At 49.3% G+C, this 20,746-nt stretch overlaps 1 protein-coding gene across 3 annotated transcripts in view; it reads right to left on the bottom strand.

Annotated features, from left to right (window-relative positions):
• Nucleotides 1-776: 776 nt before the first annotated feature.
• Nucleotides 777-20,746, bottom strand: part of OTUD5 (OTU deubiquitinase 5) — a 26,721-nt gene continuing 6,751 nt past the window's right edge. Inside the window, exons 2-9 of one of the 3 annotated variants that reach the window (XM_007450890.1) lie at nt 16,860-16,953; nt 8,784-8,848; nt 8,540-8,696; nt 8,295-8,443; nt 4,238-4,441; nt 2,548-2,749; nt 2,346-2,459; nt 777-2,031 (exon numbers count right to left, since the gene is read on the bottom strand). In XM_007450890.1, coding sequence (XP_007450952.1) covers nt 1,910-2,031; nt 2,346-2,459; nt 2,548-2,749; nt 4,238-4,441; nt 8,295-8,443; nt 8,540-8,696; nt 8,784-8,848; nt 16,860-16,953 — 1,107 coding nt within the window. In that variant the 3' untranslated portion in view covers nt 777-1,909. Of the gene's footprint in view, nt 2,032-2,345; nt 2,460-2,547; nt 2,750-4,237; nt 4,442-8,294; nt 8,450-8,530; nt 8,697-8,783; nt 8,849-16,859; nt 16,954-20,746 lie in introns of all 3 variants that reach the window. The other 2 variants (XM_007450892.1, XM_007450891.1) reach the window with 2 other exon arrangements.

Raw genomic sequence — 20,746 nt, forward strand, 5'->3', positions numbered from 1 at the left:
AAATTTCAACATTAGGATAATAAATAATACCTGCTAACATTTGAGCTCTCAGAACGTGGCAAGCACTGCGCCGTCGTACATTATGTTGACCATATACACTCTCTCAATGCTCACAACCAGAGAGAGCATGAGGTAGTAGACATTAATCACCCCTGTCCCATACATGGGACACTTGAAACTCAGAGAGCCTGTGATTTGACCAAGGCCACATAGTTAGAAAAAGCCGAGGTTTCAAACCAACTCTCCACACATGTGCTTAACCAGTGGATTCCACAGAGACACCCTGCAGACAGCCACACCCTCACCTGCAGAACTGGACACACATCCTTCCACAAGGACCCCATTATTGAGGGACATCAAAGACAACTGACAAAACCTGAGGGCCAGCCATCCTTCTCTGCCTTGGCTTCACCTAGTCTAGGGAGGGCAAGGACAGAAGTGTCAAGAGAACTGGGGAACATGAACAAAAAAAGGTTTAGCTGTTCCTCGGTTTCTAAAACCAAGCGTGGGGGGGGGGTCCCCCTCTGGTCACTTCTACTAAACTCATGTTGCTATGAAGCAACCGTTGTGGCTGACCAAAGCATTTCCTAATCAAACAATCACAAGGAAAGAGCAAACACATTGGGACGAGAGGCAGGCAGAGAAGTTGGAAGTTCAGTCCCTGCCTTTAAGCTCACAGTTCTCTGCTCCCATCACACCCCAGGAAATAGAGTGGGCAGGCTACATCCTGTGCCAATAGTGAGGCAAGGGCGATAGGCAAAGACAGAGCTTTCTTGGTGGTAACAGGTCCAAAAGCTGGTTTAGTAACCAGTGAATCAAATATGAACAAACTCTGGGCCCCCAGAAAGACCCCAATGGAGAGCATACGGCCCTTAGAGGTCAAGCCAAGGTCTGTGCCATCACCGCCTCTGATCAGAGGCTCACCCACCCCGTCCCACACAGAACAGAGGCGCTCAGGGGAAACTGACATTTGGTTTTATTGTGCCAAGGACATTACAGATGGTGGATCTTGCTGACACCTGCAGGGCATGGGTGCCCCATCTGCCAAGGCTGCTCCCACCCCCCACACTCAAATCCTGGGTGGTGGCCATGATCCTCAAAGGTGCCCCCCACCCCAAGATTCCAAAAAGACTGGTGGTGGTGGTGGAAGCATAAGGAATGCAGCAAGGTCAGAGTCTCATTGTCCAAAGCCCACTTGACACCTGCCCCCCCTGCCCTCCCACCCCACCCTGGCTCACACTAGACCCTGCCCGCCTCCACAGAGCTGGAGGCCAGGGACATCAATCACATCTTCGTGCCCCATGGCCTGCCTGCCCCCAAACCAGAGAGATGCCACTTTCATAGAGCCAGTGCTGTTGTCTACATCAGTTTTTGATTGGTTGATTTTATAAGATAAAAGTACGTTTTAATAAAGAAGAAGTTCAACATTGAAGGCTCAGACATTCTTGGGGTACTGGGAAGGGGATTTTCCCACTTCTTCCTCCCACCTCCCCGGCATCATTTGTGGTGGGGTGACAAGTTTCTGATCTTGGAAGGAATCGGGGACAAGGAGACTTTCCTCTGTCTGAATGTCTCTCCTCAGGGGCTGCCTGGCTGCCAGTTGTTTGTCTCTGTGTGCCTCTCGCCTACCTTCAGCACCCTTGCCCGAGTCCCCTGTGGAATGCAGGGATGGTGCTGTGCAGGGGGCAACAGGGCACGTCAGCTGGCGAAGAGACAGGTGATGATGGTGGTGGCAGCGATGAGAGGGTGCGCAGGGGTGGGCTAGCCGGAGGGAAGTGGGGAGGAGTGAAAGGAGGGGAGAGAGGGAAGAAGGAAGAAGGCAAGAGGGAAGAAAGCCAAAGAAGGTGGGGTGGCACCAGAGGGCAGGAGTGTGGGGGTTGGGAGATGGTCTCCAGTCTCTGGGTCTCCATCAACTCTTGTCTGGGGGTGGGTCTCTGTGCACTTTGTTTTTCTTCATACTGTCTAGGTATTCCTGTTGGGACACTGCCAGCACCGACGCTAGGATCTCATCATCATCCCAGTCGTTCAGGCCTGCTGGGCAAGAGGAAGGGAAAAAGGATGACAGAGCACTGTAAAGCCTGCCTTCTCCTTGCCCTTTGCTGATCCCTGGCTCTGGAGAGATCCCATTCAGGCCCCCATCACTCTTTTCTCTAAGGAGAAGACTCCTCTGGGTCTACAAAACCCCACTCAGATCCACCTCTGGGACAGACTCTTGGACCTGAAAAATTCTCTTTTCCTGGGGAGATGGCCAGAGGCCCAAGAAGCCCCCTTTGCAGGACAAGCTGGCTCTTCCATCTCTCCCCAACTCCCAGCTGGCCCCTGGACCCTAGACAGAGGAGGCTTACCAAAGGCAGAGGGGGACATCTGCTGAATGAGGGCCCGGCACTCCAGAGTAGGGTAGAGGGACACGAGGGGAGAAGTAGCCCGGTCGGCCCCTGTCGAAAACTGGCTGCTCGTACCTGGGGCAGATGGACAGTCAGAGGCAGGGCTCAGGACCTAGGCAGGACCTCCTGACCCCTGCATGCTCCCTATCAGCAAGTCACTGACCTGGTGCACAGGGTGAAGGAGGTTTGGCAAGAGCTAAGACAGTGCCTGGGGAAGGAGGCTTGATGCCCAGCTCGGCATGCAGCTCAGGGTGCTCGGGTGACGAGGCTGAACTCCGCTGCCTTGGGGACCGGCTGGTCCACTCCTCCAGACCACTGGAGGCTGCTGCTGTGGCAGAGCTGCACGTGGCGCTGGCTTTCCGGGGCTGCGGTGAGCAAGGAGGAGGAGGTAAAGACCAATACCAGTCGCAACCCTCCTCTGCCCCATTCCCAAAGGGCTCGCTCCCTCCCAGGATCCTGGCTATGATATAGCTTCTACATAGGCCACCACCATTCCTGTTCACACAATGGACCACAGGATGAAGGTAAGCTCTTTTAAAGCCCCTCTCACACCCTTACAGCCAATCTGACAGGAAACCTGTTACCTCCACCTTCAAAATAGATCCAGAATCTATCCCCTTCTCACCCCCTCCCTTGCCAGCACTGTCGTCAGTCACCAGAACTGCTATGGTAGCCTTCTCCTTGTTGGTCCCCTGCTTTCACCCTTGCCCCCTAGACTCTGTTCTACACTCAGCAGTCAGGAGGATCCTGTTAAATCCTAAGTCAGATCCCACTCTTTCTCTGCTCACAACCCTCTCATGGCTTCTGCCTCATTCAGAAAAAAAGCCAAAGTTCTCACCACAGCCCACAAGCCCCTTCCAATCTGGCCCCACCGCCTTCTGACTCCATCTACTACTACATTCTCTTCTGCCACAATGGCCTCCAGGCTGCTTCTGAATCACACCTGGTGTGCACTTACTTCAGGGCCTTTGCTCTAGCTGGCCCTCTGCCTTCCCTGGCATAGGCACTTAATCCCCTCACCTCTGCAAGCTTTTGCTCAAATCTCACCTGCTCTGAGGCCAACCCTGACCATGCTATTTAATACTGTGAACTCCCAGCCCCACTCAGTCCTACTCATCCCCTTTATCCTGCTCGACATCTTTCATCCATACCACCTCTCAATTAATTTATTCATTATGTTTATTTTGTTCCACTCTGCATAAATGTAAGTACCACAAGTACAGGGATCTGGGACTGCCCGGCTCACCAATGTACCCCTATACACTGAGAACAGTGCCTGGCATAGACCTGCAATAAATATTTGTTCAACGAATTACTCAGCTCTTGCCAATGTCTATTAATCACTCTAAACTCCTTGTGATTCCTCAAATGCCTGGCTGTCATGCCCCACTCCCTGCCCTAAAAATTCAACCTTTCTGTGTGGAGACTGACCAGAGCCCTCACCTTCCCTGGTCTCCCAGCCAGGGTCAAGGGTCCCACTGATGCATGTGTTTCCCTTAACAGACAGAATCATTGAGGGTGGAGTGGGCCAGACCTGATTTTACATCCTCAGCACAGAGCCTGCCACACAAGAACATTCAGCAAAAGCCTGTCCCTCTGAAACTATCCATGAACCCTGCATGTCACCATCAGTGGCTGCCCTCCCTCACTCCTTAAAAGATCTAGTTCTGCACAAGCGTTGAGAGTTCTAAGGCACAATGACAAGACTAAGGCCAAGATAAGGTACAGACGGGGCTGGGAGCTTCCTTCTCTCCCAGATGCCAAAATTGCTTAGTTTTTTTCTGCCTGGTTGTGGGCAGAACGTGGGAATTAACAGGTGCTTAGCCAGGCTAGTGACAGACCCCAGGACCCACCTGGCTGGGGCCACGGACTTGGCGAGCCTGTTTCTCCTGATCCCTCAGCCACTGCAGGTAGGACTCCCGAGCCACCTGCTCCTCAATGGCCTCATTTGTGGCCTCCCAGTCTGTGGCCCGCTTCTTGTCTTCCAGCATCTGCTGTTCAATCCACGACTCCTCCGATGTTTTTATGGCATTCTTCATCAGGGACTGCTCTGCAAACTGCAAGGAGTTGGGGAGGAACAGTGATGTGGGCTGACACTCTGAACTCTGGCCAAGAGCCAGAACTGGCTCAGGCAGGTGGGCCCACGGGCCCGCAAGAGAGGAGGCACAAAGGCAGGTACTCTTACTAAGCAACCCCCTGGGCAGGCTGCCTATTCATCAGGGACTGGGGGAAGGCAGGTTTGGGTTGTGGGAGGTGTCATTCCAAACTCCTATACTCAGAAGCTCTGCTCCCAACCCCAAGACACCTCAACTGAAGTACGAAGTCTGGGGCAGTCAGGTGTTCTCCAGCCAGGGCTAGAATTTAAAGAAGCCTCACCCAGTGACGACTCAGTTGTTGAGGCCTTCCTAACCTATGCCCAGATGGGACAAGGAGAAAAGATCACCCGAGAAGTGAGCTCTGTGTGCACAGGGTAGAGGGACTATTGGGGCATTTAACTGGACAAGAGAACAGTGTCAGCATGGTGCGAGGTGCTATGAGTTGTGGAACACTGTGTGAGAGTGTTCTCTGTCAGGCTGTGAGACATAACAGATTTTTAAAAACGGAATAATGAAAAGTATCAGTGCATATTCCAGGGAATAAATGTGAAGTGTTGTTCAGTGAAACTTATTTTAATGCACATATACACACCACACACCAATGTGTGCGTGCACTAAGTAATGATGTAAAATGTAATTTTTTACCCATGGATAACAGTCCAAAAAGAATGTAAAACTCTGGTAGAATAAGCCAATTAAAAAATGGGGGGGGCTTCCCTGGTGGCGCAGTGGTTGAGAGTCCGCCTGCCGATGCAGGGGACGCGGGTTCATGCCCCGGTCCGCGGTCCAGCAAGATCCCACATGCCGCAGAGCGGCTGGGCCTGTGAGCCATGGCCACTGAGCCATGGCTGCTGAGCCTGTGCGTCCGGAGCCTGCGTGTCCGGAGCCTGTGCTCAGCGAGAGGCCCGCGTACCGCAAAAAAAAAATAAATAAATAAATAAATAAAAATAAAAAATGGGAAAAAAATCTAAACACACAACTTCAAAGAAGATATACAGATGGCAAATAAGCACATGAAAAGATGCTCAACACCATTTGTCATTAGGAACTGCAAATTAAAAATAACAACAAGGTACCCATCAGTTAAAGATATCAGTAAGAACTATAGCTTCATGTAGATATGGATGGTTACATATAGAAATATTTCTAGATACGTGTATACACACAGGTTAGTATGTACACATATACTTCCTTGTTTTGTCAGCTGAAAGGGCCTAGAAACAAGGATACCCCAATAGCAAGGAGAAAACTCAGCACCCGGATGCTAGTTTCTAATAACATTCTCCAATAAAAGGAACTAGGACTCCTTGGAGAAATGGCTGGTTCTAGGAATGGGGCAGGAAATACACAAGGTGAGCCTGGAGCACCTGGTAGTGCCAGAAAGTAAGTATTCAAAACAAAACAAAACAGGGAATTCCCTGGTGGCGCAGTGGTTAAGAATCGCCTGCCAATGCAGGGGACACGGGTTCGAGCCCTGGTCTGGGAAGATCCCACATGCCGCGGGGCAACTAAGCCCGTGCGCCACAGCTGCTGAGCCTGCGAGCCACAACTACTGAGCTTGTGTGCCACAACTACTGAAGCCCGTGTGCCTAGAGCCCGTGCTCCGCAACAAGAGAAGCTACTGCAGTGAGAAGCCCATGCACCGTAACGAAGAGGAGCCCCCGCTCGCCGCAACTAGAGAAAGCCCGTGTGCAGCAATGAAGACCCAACACAGCCAAAAATAAATAAATGAATTAATTAATTAAAATAAATAAATAAAAGAAAAACGAACAAACCAAGAAACACCCCGTGCTCCCAAAACACACCACCACAATGATGGGGGTATGTCAGAGATGCAGGAACCAACAAAAGGAGCTCTCAATAGCCAAAATTGGAACAATTTGAGCATCAAAATAAAAATACTATTGGATTATAACCCAAAGTGTAGAAGTATTAAAGATATACCCATCAGTCCACATGATATAAATGATTGAATAAATTAATAATGGAGGATAAGAGACAAATCTCCCTTGCAGAAGAATTCCAAATAATTTATGTAGATACTCTGCTCTCAACAAGATGGAGTGTACTGCCCTTTTTTTTTTTGGCTGTGTTGTGCGGCTTGTGGGATCTTAGCTCCCAAACCAGGGATTGAAGCCGGGCTCTTGGCAGTTAAAGCGCGAGTCCTAACCACTGGACTGCCAGGGAATTCCCTAACCCCACTTCTTAAGTGTGGGCTGTAAATGACTTCCTTCCAAACAGTACAGCATGGAAAAGGGGGTGGAGTGGGGGAAGACTAATTTTACAGTGGAGAAAACTTGATAAACACTACTTCTGCCAGATGATCAAGGTCGACATCAACAGTTATAAATCACGTTCACAGTATACACTGTTGATATGATGTGATGAGAACGGCACTTTACCTCCTCCCTGAAACCCACAGCCCCAGTCTAATCATGAGAAAAACATCAGACAAATTCCGAAAGAGAAACATCCTACAATATAACTGACCAGTACTCCTCAAAACTGTCAATGTCACCAAAAACATGAAAGTGTGAGAAGCCATCACAGACAAGGGAGCCTAAGGAGATATTATGACTTTAGTTAATAATGATGTGTGAATATTGGTTCATATATTGTAACAAATGTATCACAGTCATCTGATATGTGAATAATAGCAAAAATGTGTGCAAGGGGGAGCAGGGTATATGGGAACTCTTTACTATCTTCTCAATTTTTCTGTAAATCTAAAACTATTCTAAACAAGTCTACTAAAAAAAAAACTTAGGGCACTCACATTTTTAACAAAAGGAAAAAGAAAAGATACATGTGATCAAACCACAGAAAGTCACGGATGAATCTTAAGTGTACAGTGTTACTTGAAAGAAGCCACTGGAAAAACTACATACTGTATGATTCCAATTATATGACATTCTAGAAAAGGCAAAACTATAGAGTCTGTAAACAGATCAAAAACAAGGAAATTCAGAAAAACTGTCACAGAAATATGGTCTTTAGTTAATATATCAATATTGGTTCATTAAGTGTGACAAATACACTATGCTAATACATTAATCATAGGAGGGTATATGGGAGTTCTATAATCACAATAATTACATAAATCTAAAACTGTTCTGAGATTAAAAATTTAAAAAACAAAACCAAACAATCTTTATGTTACAGGGTGTGTTGGTGTTAGGGTGTGTTTCCTAAAATGAGGCAGGAGCACTTTCTGTTTGTAGGAAGTGAAACCTGAATAGAAGATACCAAAATCCCCAGCAGACAACTGTTTATGAGACAGAGAATCAGAATCTGTCACTGTGTGCTGAGAAAATGTACTGCCACCTTTTGAGCACCTACTAGCACCAGGCCCAGTGTTAGGCACTTTCTGTATCGGCCAAGCTGCCAGTCAAATTACTTGTACAATCTGCCTTAGGTCCCAAGCCAGTAAGTTGTGGGGCCAGGCCTACACTCCAAGTCTCTGTGACCACAGTTGTCTGTACCTGCTGAGGTTCGGAGGAGGATCCATGTGGGTGCCAAGACACCCAGACGAAGTCCTGGCTCACAGTTCCCAAGTGTGACTCCATATCCCCAAATGCCCACCCTTAACAGGCACAAAAGATGGGTGAGCCAGCTCAGACCGGCAAACCAAGACCACAGAATGAGCCCTGAGAGATCACCTTGGGTAACTTCCTAACTTCACAAAGGTGAGACCTTATGGTCGACTCAGAGAGGGGACAGGATATTTTTGTGGGCTAGGGGCAAAACTGAAACTCCAACAGAGATTTCTGGTCTCTATATCCAGCATCCATTCTGGGCACGGGGACCTGCTTACCCCCGGTTTGAATGATGGCAGGCCCAGCCCCACACCAATGGTGGCCTTGTTAGGATTCACCACTGAATTGTAGTGGATATTCCGATGGTAGCTGACACGGATAGGTTCATCCTCATTTTGATGGATCCCATGGAATGTGTTGATGGGTTCTGCAGAGAAAGAGAAGGAGGGAGCATCCATGATGGGCTGGGTGGGGCAGGCTCGGACCAGGCATGATCAGTCGCTCACCAACACCACAGAAGTACCTGTGCTGTACTGGTACACCTCCACGGGCCGGTTGTACATCTCTGCCATGGCCTGCATCTCAATGTGGTTGCCATGGCAGTTGTTTTTCCGCTTCCGGTTGATGTAGGTGGTAAAGTCCTCTGTGACATAGTTAGAGAAGTAGTCGGCATTCTTCATCTGCAGAACAGATCAGAGGAGCAAGCTCTATGTGGAGAAGAGATCCTCCCACTCTGCCCCCGCCCCAAGGTCTCTGCAAGGTCTCACCAGATAGTCCATGCAGTGCTTTCGCACAACCTCATGCATGTCCTGGTCTCCATACACCTGGTCAGCTGTGGGGACAGAAGGAGAGGCTGGGGTCAGAGCTGCCACCAAAGAAGAGTTCTGAGTCACAGAACATCCTTGGGGGTGGAGGGCTGGGGGCCAGGGAAATGCCCTTTCCTACCCTAAGGCATGGAGAGTTCTTGGCTTTGTGGGCTGGAACAGGGTCATGAAAAAAGAGGCAGGCAGGGACAGTCTTTAAGAACAGGAGTACAGGTAAGAGGGACACAACCACAGGCCTCTTGAGCAGATGACTTTGTCAACAAACATTTTAAATCCCTAAGTGGCCTTAAGCACCTTCAACTCCACATATACCCCCTTCACTTTTCACATGAGGAAACTGAGGCTCGGGGAGTTTGTGGCTTGACCAAAGTCACACAGAAGTCAAGTCTGTGACAGATTCAATTCTGTAATTCAGTTTCCTGACTCTCAGGAGTCAGTATGGCCTTTATAAGGTTAAAAAAAAAAAGAAAAGGAAAGGAAAAGAAAAACAACTGGGCTCTAAGCCCAATTCTGCTAGGTACTAGTGAGCAAAATGACCAGAGGCAAATGACCCAAGTGTTCTGACCTTCATATTCCTCACGTGTAACATGGGATGGAGCTGGATGACTTCCTGGCAGGCCTCTCGTGGGACTAATGAGATAATAGGTGTGAAGTGACTAGCACTGGGTTTGCGACAGAGCAGTCACTCAGAGCCCCCTTTCCTATAGTGGGGCCTGAACGTGCAGTACTGTGAAGGTGATAGAGGTGAGTAAAATCCTGCCCCTATCCGCAAGAAGCACGTATTCTATAAGAGAGGTAAGACACATATGCACCTAACTTAAGCTTAATTCAGGAAAGGCAGCCTGTGGCCCAAATGGTCCAGGCATTATAGGGTTTGGGTCACAATAAGAACTAGGCTCCCTCTGCCTCACTTAAGGATGTTCAAACATGCCGTTCCCTTTTCAAGACATTATTTCCATCCTCCTTGTCTGCCTACTTATCAAATATCAATGTATTCTTAAAACAGTTCCCCACCCTCCAGAGCACCTCTATCACCAGATTTATCAAAGGTACGTACAGACTTCATCTGCCTGATCACACTGGGTTCCCACTGAGGGCAGAGGGCAGTTCACATCCAAGTCCACCCCCAGCCTCAGAGCCTGATGCAGTGCAAGAAATTGGGAACAGTTTGCCGAGTGGATGGGAAGGCTGGGGGAGCCAGGGAGCCTTCTCCCTGAGAAATTAAAGTGGGCTTGAACATGAGGCACGCCTTATGTCCACTGGCTAAGACAAAGAGGGAATTTCCCTTTGTCTCCCCAAAGGACCGTTGCTCTGACAGGATCTCCCTGGGGCACTGGGGCAGGGGCAGAGGCAGGTCCTGCAGGGAATACTGCAGAGTTCTTCCATGACAGCCAGACTACCTCTGTGAAGGATCGCTAGAAGAACGCCTTCGCTGCCCTCCCCTTCCTTCCCTGGAGGGTTATGTGAGATAAGGAGAAAAAGGCCGCTCTGAGATAGAAAACAGGGCCCATGCCTGTCTCACGTCCTCCTGGAGGTGCAGAGACCTGAGAGGGATGGGGAGTGGGGGCTGTGAAGGCGCGAAGGGGTAGTCCCTTCACCGATGTAAACAAGGATGTGGGTTCTGCGGCCACACTCTCCCCTGCCCCACCCCCCAGCAGCACTTCCAGCAAGTCACATGCCCTGTGCACAGGCTGGGGGCCCCCAGTCACTGCCTTTCTTAGAAGCCAGGACCACAGAACCCGCTGTGGCTGCTGGAGCTGCCCGAGGAGCTATTTCTGTAGAATAAACTTGGGGTGCCAAAGAGGCAATGCTGTCAGCAGCTGCAGTAAACAGGAACTGAGACAGGAGTGAAGGGGTTAAAAAATAGGAGTTGGTCTGTCAGGCTCAGGGAGGTGGCTGAGATGTTCCTAGGGAAGGGTCAACAGGCATTTCCAGGCCTGGGAGGTAGATCTACCTGACCTAGATGCCAGATGCAAGAAGTTGGGGGAAAGAGGGGAGACTGTGGACAGGGAAGGGAGTCGGGGGAGAACCTTCCCATGAGGGTCCCCCCATTGCCCTGTCACTGACTCCTCTGCCTGACAGAAAGGCTCTTCTGCCTCCTAGCTATGTGGCACTGGAAAAGGCCTTTAACCACTCTGGGCTGCAATGTCCTTATCCATAAAGTGGGGGAGATAACTCCTCTTCCTCTCATGGGGCGTTGTTAAGACTACAGGGGATGGTCTGCCGAACACCTAAAGCATACTAGGTGTTCAAGAGACAGGGCTCCGTTTGTCATAAGGAGGACGATGACTCCTTCAGAAGCTAGCCACCCACAAGTCAGCTAGAATGTCACCGGAACCACTTATTAAGTCCTTCCTCATTTCTGTTGCACTTCATCAGCCAGAGGAAAGCCCCAAACTCAAAGTCTAGGTTGTCCCTCCTCACGAAGGCAGAACTGGTTCTCTACCTTTGCTGAATCCAAAGGTCCACAAGCCTACATTCTGTGCCTGTAGTTCAAATCTTCAGCAACCAAATAGGCCTCACAAAATGGGTTCCTTACATGTGGGCAAAGTATGCCCTTCTCTACTTATCTATAAAATGTAAAATACCACCTTCTCTACGGTACATGTATTTAATCACAGCTTTTGGGATGGGGGAACCCACCTCACTGGTTATAAGATGTACCCTAGTTTGGGGATCATCAACATGGAAGAAAATGTGCATCTCTGAACCAAGGAAACAGAGCAAGAGTACCTTGCCAATGAGGGAAAGTAGAATGATCTTTTGAATGACATAAGGCAGGAAAAACACCCAGTGCAGGGCTAAGAACACAGAAATCCTCACTCAGGAGATGCCTGTCTGATTTTGCCAGCCCTACCTCTGTCCTCCAGAAAGCCCTCCTCCTCCCGAGAAGGTGGCACATGGAACCAGGAGCTGAGCTGGATTTCCCTGTGTGGTCTAAGGTGGAGGGAAAGGGCTCAATGGTCCTGCAGAGGTAGGGGAATTCACAGCACTTGTTTTGATAGAAACCGAAACTCCTCCTCTTGCTGACACTGCACTTGGCAATCTGCACCTGCTCTCCCCTCCCAGAGTCCAGCTGAAAGGGGGTCCCCACTACCTCACCTCTGTCCCCAACCCAAATAGGGCTCAGAAATCCTCAGTACAATACTACAATCGGTTCCACCAAGGCCTTTTCACATTCTAACTCATTCCATTCTTACCAAAAAAAAAACCTACTTTACACAGGACAGATACTGAGGTACAGAAATGTGCCATAGTTGGCCCAAGGTCACACATTTGGGAGGTTGAAGGAGAGGCCAGGCTTTCAAGCTGTAACTGGTAACTTCAAGCACTGATGCCCCAGGTGACATTACCACCACTCCCAATCCAGCTATCACCTTAGCCACCTGACTCTCTAGGCCAGGCCTGATCCTGACTGCCTCAGTTTCCCCACCAGCACAAGCAGGAATCAGCTGGAATGCAGGAAAGACCTGAAAGTGGGCAGAGATTACAGACATCAGGGGCTGTACCCCTCACTAGGGCCATAGAGGTCAGCATGAACTTTCCCTCCCCACACCCTACTTCTGTCCTTTCTCTGAGCATACAGAGACAGCAGCATAGAAATGCATATGTGCATGCACACAGCCAGCAGATCCTGCCAAAGATGTTCCCTGAGGCCAAATACCCACATAACAACCCTCACAACTGCAGAGAACTATTGCATCCAACAAGTAGACGCCCTTGCCACCAACCAGGAAAGACTGAAGGCTGGACAAGATACGAGGCTGTACCAACTGAGGACCCCTCCACACCTCCTTCCTAGCCTTTGCCACGGGGCCTGATGGGAGGGGGGAATAGCCAATGGCTCTAACAGACTTGTCTCAACCTCCCTCCCCTGCTGCCTGGGGGAAGGTCCCCCAAAATGTAGTCACTATTTGTTGAGGAATTATGTGGAAGAGCAAGACAGAAGAGCCTGGACTCTCTAAAGAGTTTAAGGGGAACTTCATTGGAGGTCCAGTGATTAAGACTCCATGCTGCCACTGCAGGGGGTATGGGTTCAATCCCTGGTCGGGGAACTAAGATCCCACATACTGCATGGTGCAGCCAAAAATAATAGTAATAAATTTTTTAAAAAAATAAATAAAGAGTTTAAGTACAAGGCCCTACAATTTGTTTTAGAGGCACCTGGGGATTACCTCCCTACCAGGCTGCTGCCTGCCTGCCTGCCTGCCTACCTGCCTGCTGGAAGAGCCACAGCGAGTTCCACTGAGGACAGAAAAGGAAGCTTGGTGTGTGCAGGGAAATCTAAAAACAAACCACACGAATGTGTGTACAAAGCAGTAGGGGGAGACAGGACCTGCTCTATTCCCTGCTTCTCTCCTGGCCCAGTGGGAACACTGGCCCCACTGAGGAGATGAACCAAAAATAAGGCCTCACCTGCCTGTCAAGCAGCTGTGGTGCATACCTGGCCTGTGGCCCCAGCTACCCCAACTGGCACACCCTCAGCGGGGGAGACAGCAGAACTCAGCCCTCTCAATAGCCTGGTCTCTTGAGATGCCTGCTCCTCTACTCAAGAATGCCCATTGCAGGACTTCCCTGGTGGTCCAGTGGTTAAGAATCCGCCTTCCAATGCAAGGGACGTGGGTTTGATCCCTGGTAGGGGAACTAAGATCCCACATGCCGCAGGGCAGCCTGCATGCCACAAATAGAGAGCCCGCGCACCACAATGAAAGATCCCGTGCACTGCAACTAAGACCCGACGCAGCCATAAATAATTAAATAGATAGATAGATAGATAGATAGACAGATAAATAAAATGCCCACTACAAAGATGGGAACACTGAAGGAGGAAGGGCAGAGAGAGGTCAACAGAAGCTGGTGTACATGGCGGCCCATGGGATTCTTCTCCTTCTGGCCTGGCTCAACCTCAAACACCAATCTTCTGATACTGGCTGTGTGACCTAGATAATAAGGCCCTGACTTTCTCTTAAGGCCTATTTCCGTTTTATAGAAGAGTCAAAATTGATCTAAGATCCATCCCTCCAATGTTGATAGTCCATGTTCCAAGACTAAAAGGTCCAGAGCAGTGGGCCTCGTTAATGTTTCTGGGCCCCATCACTGTAACGTGCACAGTCCCAGCTGTATCCCCAAGGCCCACGCAGACACACGCACGTGTGGCTGCCACTCTGCCCACAGAGGCTGAGGCCAAGGCCAAGACCAGGGCCAGGGCCAGAGGTTTTTGCTGAGTCAAAGCCATGTAGAGAGAGGGAGGGAAGAGAGATGCAGACTCACGTTTCCAGGAGGAGGTTATCTGAGCATAGCAGGGGCAGGGTGGACCACAGGATACCTCTGGGACCTAGGCTCCCAATTCCACTCCATCCAAGCCTGTGCCAATGCTCACGAGTTCCCAACAGGTGGTGGTGGAAAAGAGAACTGGGCACAAGCAGTGGATATTGGTTCACACTGGGGACACCCAGACCTCAGAGGTAAAACAGAGGGTAGAAACCCACCTGCCTCAGGATTCCTAAGAGTAGAGGACCACAGGTTCCTAGTTGGAAGAAGTAAGACCCAGAGAGGTCAAGGAATAAAGCCAAGGTCACCCAGCCAGTTGACAGCTAAGCTAAGAAGCTAGGGCTTCCCTAGGGTCATAGAAAGAATGTGTCCTTTGGACATCTCTTGGTTCCCATGCAGTTCTGCCACTAATGACCCTGAGCATGTCACTTCCCTTTCCTGAGCCTCAATCTTCTCACCTGTCTCATGGGATAATGATCGCAATTTTGCAGGTGAACCTGAAGCACCCTGAGGAATGCCTAGCAATCACTCGGGGGTCAAGGAATGACAGAGTGGTCTCTATGTTGGTCCCCCCTCCAATTCCAGCCCTTAGTTACGTGGTCCTTCTACTATTCAATATGTGGCAGCCTGTAGCCCTTCTCACCAGAGCCTAGGGTAACTACCACCTGTCCCTGTCCCAAGCTAGGCTGGAAGCAAAGGGGCAGCAGAAAGCTTGAGGATAAAGTCCCCTTCCCAGGCACATGTCCTGTGCACTCTGCCCCAGGGAAACCTCAAGGTGAGGCCTAGAGACCCGGGGGTCATGTACTTCTCAGGGAGAGGCCGTGGGGCTTCTGAGGTTTTACGAAGAAAACCCAAGGGCAGCCCAGTCAGAGGAAATGTGTAGCCATAGTGCTGACAGGGAAAGGCCTTCAACCTGTCATGGTCAGCTCTTCCTGTAAACTTAGGCCCCTTACTGGAAGGCCCCAATGAGGGGGAAGGGTCAGAAGGTGTTTGGGGAGAACAGCTAGATGGACACACACTTAAATTTTGTTCTTGACATGGGTTACTGCCAAGCCAGGTCCTCACCAGGCCCAAGGTCTGCCTCAAAGACCACCCAAGATCCAGATGCCCAGCTGCATTCTCTGACCCTCACTCCACCAGCAGCCTTGCTTACCCCACCTTCAACCTAAGGTCTCAGCACAGGCCTAACACCTAATGGGCCCCCACGTCTTCTTTCTTTGCCTTCCTTTGGTCCAAGATGCCCCCAAACCTAGCTCTTTCTCTAGGAAACATCCCAGGGAGAACATGGACTTGAGCCACAGGGATAGGAAGGTTGGAGTTTTCCCAGCCCAGCAGATTCCATTGCCTGAACCTCTTCTGCTTGGTAGAATAGGGAGGCAACCAGCCACCCCACCTAACTTTCTTTCACCCACTCAAACATTTGTGGCTCTGAGGCACCACTAATAATAGCATTCAAGCTTTATCAATGTTATTGTTCCACGAGAGTCTACCAAGTCAGGCACTAAAGGGATTTACTAAAGTAATCTCATTTAACCATTATAACAGGACATCTTTTAGCCTCATGGTACACAGGTACCTGAGATACAGAAAACAGGCTCAGGGAAAAAAGAGGTGCTTGCCCAGGGGCACACCAAGAATCAATGGTAGAGCCAGAAGTGGAGCCTGAGTCAGTCCAGCCCACCAACAGACATGACGGGTCTGCACAGACTAGGAGAATAGCAGACCCAGAAGGGATTCAATGAGCCCTTCAGAATCAACACCATTCACAGATGGGAAAATGGAAGTTATGAGTCAGGGGAAGAACTAGAAGAAAGGGCTTCTGACCCCCAGCTCAAAGCTCCTATTGGAGGGCACTTTTCCTTGGGAGATATCAGAGCTCCAAAGGGAGGATCAGATCACACTCCCAGCTTCCCTTGGACACCAGCACAGGACCTCACAACTGCTTGTTGAGTCAGAGATTCAGAGCCAGAGAAGCTTCAAAGATCTAGCTCAGACTGGATGGTAGATGGTATTAAGGAATTATTAATTTTGTTAGGTATGATAATGGCATTTTTGTTATGTTAAAAGAGAAAGAGAGGGCCCTTATCTGTCAGAGAAACATACAGAAATATTTACGAATGAGATGATCCATGATGGGGTTTTGCTTTAAAAATACTCATTTCAGAAGAGTAAAAAAGAGTGGGTGGGGTAGTGATGAAACAAGGCTGGCAATATGTTAACGATTATTTTGAAGATGAATGATGGGTACATGAGGGTTCACTATTCTTCTTTCGTGTAAGTTTAAAAAAAGTTCTATGATTCCAGGGCAACAGCTGTGTGCTGCAGTTAAGAGGCCTCAGACTAACCTAACCCAGACTCTGACTCCCGACTGTTCTATGTACTCTCTGACCCTAGATAAGTCATTCCCTATTTCTGAGATGTTTTTCTCATCTAACAACTGGAAGCAATAGTCCTACACTTACCTAGCTTGGAGGAGAATTAAAAGGGTTTCCTGTTGTGTCTGACAGAGCAATCTGTCCCTAAGTAATGTTACTTTCTTTATCACTATTATTGCTGTTATTACTCTCATACCACCATACTGCCTCATGACTGAGGGCTAGAGGCCAGATACTAACTTGAGGCTGGGGCCTGGAGTCCCTAAAAGATCAGCTAACTCTGCCCCCAACCCTGTCACATGGGTTACTCCTGACAACTGGGACACAGCTCAGGGGCAGCCCTAGGCCCTTGAAGGCTGAGGCAGAGACTCACCTACAGCCCGGAAGAGACAGGCGCCGTCCTCCTTCATCTGCTTGATGATGAAGCCCTTCTTGTCTCGCAGGGCCTTTTCAAACCAGTGCTCCTGCTGGAGGGAAGAGGTGGGGGTCAGCAACAGGAAAGGCCTGTACCCTCGCCCCAGGGCCCTGCCCCTGAGCTCGCAAGGGGCCCAGATGATTGGCTGAGAGGACAATGGGCAGGGTCCAGTTCTCTGCCCTGCTTGACAATTCTGTGCATGTGCATGTGAAGCAGGAGGAGACCCTTTCTTTTAGGGAATCAGTCACTGTGTGAGCAGACTTGCTCCCAGGGGGGGTCTCAGCTGCCCTGAGACCAGAAGCCCCATCTGTATTCTGACCACTGCTGACCACGCTGAGAGTCCAGTGTTGGGCCTTCCCCTAGGCAGCCAGAGGCCCAGACCCAGCAAGTGCCTGGGGGGAAAACCTGGCTCTACCTCGAGGAGTTTTACCTGGGGACCCTCTAGTCCCTTTGCGTAGGGGAGATGTTTAGGAGGGAGTGACTGGCAAGAGTCTAGTTCCTGAGCTCCACATACAGCTAGGGAATTCCAAGATATACTGTATAAGGCAAAACATATGCAAAGTATGATCTCACTTGTGATAGAACACATTTAACATACATATATGCATATGTATACAAACACACATGCACACAAAGTTGGGAAGACTTTACTCAACAAAATATTATCCCTAAATGTTGGCATTACAGATGATTTTACTTCACCACCTCCTTTATAAAAAGAGGTATACAATACCTTACCCAAAATTCCAAACTTCTAAAAGCTTTTAAAACCAAGTCTTTATCTAACTCATTTAGCATCACAATCCGACCTGAGTTGACAAGAACCCATTTATTCCACTTAGAGGCGAGTATTCAAACATTTCTATGCAGAAACATTCAGGTGTTTGACTATGAGGTGCGGCTATAGACCCCACAGGAGGTGTTACATAATACACAGTACACATACCAGGTGACTTTCCTAAATTCTGAAATTTTTCTGAATTCCAAAGTACAGCTGGCCCTAAAGGTGTGGGGTTAAGTGAATCTGTACAAGTGTGTATTTTCAGATGTTTTTAAAAAAAATAATGGAGAGGGACTTCCTGGTGATCCAGCGGTTGAGATTCCATGCTTCCACTGCAGGGGGCACGGGTTCAATCCCTGGTCAGGGAACTAAGATCCGGCATGCCGCCTGGTGTGGCTAAAAATAAATGAATGAATGAATGAATAAATAAATAAATAAATAAACAAATAAAGGAGAGATGAATAGGCGGAACATATAGGATGTTTAGGGCAGTGAAACTATGCTACATACTGTAACAGTGGTTACATCATTATACATTTATCCAAACCCATAGAATGTACAACACTAAGAGCAAACCCTAATGTAAACTATGGGCTTTGGGTGATTATGATGTGTCCATGTAGGTCCAATGATTGTAACAAATGTACCACTTTGGTGGGGGACACTGATTATGGGGATGGCTCTGAATGTGTGGGGGGGAAGGGGGTATATGGGAACTCCCTGTACCTCCTGCTCAATTTTGCTGTGAACCTAAAACTGCTCTAAAAAAATAAATCTATTAAAAAATAATGTCCAAGTGTCACTTAAAGTATGTTTTCCATCTCAAAACAAAACGAACCGGAAGCAGCAGATCTTTCCCAGCCTCCTCGCGCCATCTGCTGGCCACCAGAAGAAGCCAGCCTGAGCCCGCATCAGGTCTAGGGACCAGAAATCCCAAGGTTGCTCCTTGGGGACACGACCCAGCCTAGGGATTTACAGGATCTGGGCTAATGCCAATCAGACAGAGGAGATCACCTCTCTGCAGGCCATTTTTAGCCAGCTCAGGTGAGAGAAATTCCTGGCAAAGTAGGAAACACAGGGTTTAGAGGCTAAAAAGCTCTGGGTTCCAACCCCAGCTCTGTCACTCACTTGTTGCATGAGTTCAGGTCAGCTACCTGAACTCTCCAAGCCTCAGCCTATCAAACGGGGGATATGTGATCTGCCCGACAGCTGTCAAGAGGTTCAGAGGAGCTTCAGGACCTGAAAAGGCTTTCGAAACAACATACCATGCACTGGTGAGGTGGTCATCAGTAACAGAAGAAGGGGCAAGACCAGCACAGCCAGAGATGACGTACAACTGAGAGGCCCTCAGAAAGTCCCAGGTGAGTGGCTAGACAGGAGGGGATGAAGAGAGGGTGACAAGGGAATAGCCAGTAGCCCCACCATCAGGGCCCACACACCAGGAAGGTGTGGCTAGCTTTCCAGAGATGACAAAGGCACCTGGAAGCTCTTAATGGGCTTCCACAGCACAAACTCTTGTTTGTGTACAACATTCCAGCAGTCCAGGTGTCCCTCCTGCCCTGAGGCTGTCACACTGGACTGGCCTACTCCAGCCAGTTCCCCTATCCCTGACCTGCAGGGTCAGCCATCTCCCAGCACCATGGCGCCTGCCCTAGCCAGGGGTCTTCAGCAGGGAAGCTGCAACTACGACTACAACCCCAGACTGGACAGAAGAAGTAGTTCTAAAAAAGCAGGGCACACAGCAACCTCCTGCCCTCAAGGATGGGGGGAAAAGAGATCGAGAGGGGACAGGGGATCAAAGAGGACGAGAGTGGCTCCTACTTACTCATCCCACAAAGGTTTACCAGGCAGCTACTAAGTCAGACCCTGGGCTGGCAATGAGGACAGAAAAATGAATCAAATTTGGTCTCAACCTTGATAAATTCATAAACTGCTAGAGGGGTGGGGAAACAGGCAATGTCCACACTGAAGTGTGAGCAAGGGCTTTGAAAGAGGTGAACACAGGGGTGCTGTGAAACAGAGGAAGGGACCTGGCCAGTCATTAAGGCTGGCACTTGAGAGAAGGTGCCACCTGGGTAAAGGAGTAAAACACCAAGACCTCCAGAAATGCTTGTTAATTGGATAAGAGATCACTTCTGTCACTCCAGGGATGCCAGAGGCCCAGCAATAAGTTCAGCAGAGCTAAAGTCCTGGATAGGACTAGGCAAGTAAGCAGGGCAGGGCCAATAAAAAAGATGAATTCATATTAGCCGAATGCCTGCCCATGCCAGGTGCCAGATGCAAAAGGTGACCTCATTTAACTGTCCTTACCACAGCTCAGGTGGCAGGAAGCATTATCTTCATTTTACAAAGGCAGAAAGGAACTGGGGTTTGGGCACCAGCAAAGCCTAGTGTAAAGGCAACAAGAGAAGCCTCATGAGTCACAGCATGGAGATGTACCTGGCAGCCCATTTGGGAAAATCCTGATTTGTCCTTAAAAATGAAGAAGGCCTGAGCATTCCCCTTGCACAAGCAAGGCTTTGGTACTGGGGCAGCCAGACTGGCATCTGGGCCTGGAACTGGAGGCCAGACCACTAGCCACCCACTGCCTTTGGCACCAGCAGCCTTTAAAGCAGGCTCTGGCTGAAACCCCTTCTCTCTCTCCCTCTGCGGGGAGAAAACAGGGAGGTCATGGTCCTGGGCTCCAAAAAGAGCTTAGAGTCCCAAGAGCTCAGAGCACAGTCTTTTCCTTTCCCCAGCTGGACAGGAGCCTCCAAGTAAAGTGCCAACTTGAGAGTCGTTTAGGAAAATGGCCCAGGAAGGAAGGTCTGGCGGAAGTGAAAGGTGGGAGCTGGCCCAGCCATAAGCTACATCAATGTCCAGGCCTAAGAAAGTCAAATCCAGACCCTGGGACTTTCCTGGAGGTCCAGTGATTAAGGTTTTGTGCTTCCACTGCAGGGTTCGATCCCTGGTTGGGGAACTAAGATCCCACATGCCGTGCAGCACAGTCCAAAAATTAAATTTAAAAATAAATAAATTAAATAAAAATACAAAAAGTCCAGACCCTGAATCTTCCAAGCCCACT

This window comes from Lipotes vexillifer, unplaced genomic scaffold (genome assembly GCF_000442215.2).
Source record: "Lipotes vexillifer unplaced genomic scaffold, Lipotes_vexillifer_v1.1 scaffold129, whole genome shotgun sequence".
Lineage (NCBI taxonomy): Eukaryota > Metazoa > Chordata > Mammalia > Artiodactyla > Lipotidae > Lipotes > Lipotes vexillifer.